This window comes from Nannospalax galili, unplaced genomic scaffold (assembly GCF_000622305.1).
Source record: "Nannospalax galili isolate Female #2095 unplaced genomic scaffold, S.galili_v1.0 scaffold664, whole genome shotgun sequence".
Lineage (NCBI taxonomy): Eukaryota > Metazoa > Chordata > Mammalia > Rodentia > Spalacidae > Nannospalax > Nannospalax galili.
The window spans coordinates 2958130-2960629 of NW_008354274.1; the positions used below are offsets into that span (position 1 = coordinate 2958130).

General features: G+C 48.0%; 1 protein-coding gene across 1 annotated transcript in view; it reads left to right on the plus strand.

The window, feature by feature from the left end:
- Positions 1–2500, plus strand: part of Card11 (caspase recruitment domain family member 11) — a 154468-nt gene that overhangs the window by 145412 nt on the left and 6556 nt on the right. The window contains exon 21 of the mRNA XM_017802769.2: positions 781–838. Coding sequence (XP_017658258.1) covers positions 781–838 — 58 coding nt within the window. The remainder of the gene's footprint in view (positions 1–780; positions 839–2500) is intronic.

Sequence of the window (2500 nt, forward strand, 5' to 3'; positions counted from 1 at the left end):
TGCACACACACATCAGACATATATACACAGACACACACATACACACACAAACATAGACACACACATGCACACACAGAGACACCCAGACACACACACTGAGACACACACACACACACACACACACACAAACATACACAGAGATACACACATAGACACACCGGTACACAGACATGCACATACAGGCAGACATATACACATAGATACACACACAGACAGACATATATATACAAACACACACATGCACACACATACACACACACAGAGGCATACACAGACACATACATACATACAAAGAAAGGCAAGAGAAATCCAGGCATGGTGGACCATGGCTATAATCCCAGGACTTAGAGAGCTGAGGCAGGAGGATTACTGTGCATTCAAGGCCAGCCTGGGTTACATGATGAGACCCTGTCTCAAACAAAACAAGACAAAAAGGCACAGAAGGTACATGTAAGAGCCACCCAGCCCTGCCGTCCCTTCACCTGGTCACCCTGTCATCCCTGGCTGTCCTGTGCTTACCCATCCCTTACAACTCCTCCCCCAAGGTGGCATCCTCACCCAGCTCTGTCCTGATACCTGTCACTGTTGTTCTAAGCCCAGATGCCCACTTTAATTGGAGCCATCCACAAAGACGTGTTTATTTATTGATTTCAGTCCCCACTAAGTGACTTTTTTCCATTATATAGCCCATGAAAAGCCACCCGGTGCCCCATCCCCAGCTGAAGGCAAGCCAGCCCCCGCTTGCCACGCCCATGTGCAGACTGGCCTCCTTGTGGGCAGGGAGACAAGATCCCAGAGTTGATTATCAGAGAGGTCTCCTCCTCCTCAGACAGGCCAGGTCAGGTCAGGGACAAAGGAGAGGGACGGATTCCCAGGTGTCTGGAGCTGGCCTTAACAGATCATGGGGATTGAGGCCTGGGCTCATTCCCTGCCTTCCATTAAAGGGCTTCCCAGGACTCTGAAAGACCCCAGAGCTTTCTCTCACTCTCCTGCATTCACCAGTCCATCTGTCTGAACCACCTTATTGCATGATTTTCTCTAGTCTAGGGAGTTTCTCTCTAGTCAACCCTAGAGAGAGAAAACAACAGACCAAAGAAATGAGTCTGTCCGAGTCTGCCTTGGTGAACCGAGATGGCTGGACTTGGTTACAGGTACATGGGTGGCTCAAGCAGATACAGCCTCAAAAAGGTGTCACCCCAGCAGTGGTGACAGTTCACACAGCTGCAGCCCTAGAACTGCATGTACAGCTTGCATGTAGGCAACTCCACTGAAGAGACTTCTTTCCCCAGAAATTATTTACTGCTATATAATCTTAGGGAGGGGCCTTCCAAGTCTTGTAAACTTCGTGTGTGTGTGTGTGTGTGTGTGTGCGTGTGTGTGTCTGTGTGTGTGTCTGTGTCTGTGTCTGTGTCTGTGTGTCTGTGTCTGTGTGTCTGTGTGTGTCTCTGTGGACACCTTGTGAAAGTAACATACACAGAGACACACACATAGACACACCGGTACACAGACATGCACACACAGGCAGATATATACACATAGATACACACACAGACAGACATATATATATACAAACACACACATGCACACACATACACACACACAGAGGCATAACATACACACATACACACACCTCCACATAGATACACATATACTCCCCCACACAGGCACACATGCACACATATATACACTTGCACAACCCCTCCCTCCCACATACACACACATGCAAACATAAATACTCACCCTACATACATACACAAACATGCATATACACACTCCTCACATGCACATTCATACACACACTCTCACATAGAAACACATACATATATCTATATGTATAGACACATTCCCCACACATAAACACACATAAACACTCCCCCATACACACACACATAAAAGTAAACTTCGTGTGTGTGTGTGTGTGTGTGTGTGCGTGTGTGTGTCTGTGTGTGTGTCTGTGTCTGTGTCTGTGTCTGTGTGTCTGTGTCTGTGTGTCTGTGTCTGTGTGTCTGTGTCTGTGTGTCTGTGTCTGTGTGTCTGTGTCTGTGTGTCTGTGTCTGTGTGTCTGTGTCTGTGTGTCTGTGTCTGTGTGTCTGTGTCTGTGTGTCTGTGTCTGTGTGTCTGTGTCTGTGTGTCTGTGTCTGTGTGTCTGTGTCTGTGTGTCTGTGTCTGTGTGTCTGTGTCTGTGTGTCTGTGTCTGTGTGTCTGTGTCTGTGTGTCTGTGTCTGTGTGTCTGTGTCTGTGTGTCTGTGTGTGTCTCTGTGTGTGTACCACGTACCCTGTTGAGGCTAGACTGACTAACCAGTGAGTCCCCAGGGGTCCACCTGTGTCTGCCTCCTCAGCACTGGGATTGCAAGCACAGACAACACGCAGCTTGTTACATGGATTGTGGATCTATACTCAGGTCTTCATGCTTTGCACAACAAGCAGTTTACCCACTGAGGCCTGTTCCCAGCCCCTCAGTCTTACAAGTTTCTGAGCTTCCTAAGTGCTTTAAGTTTCT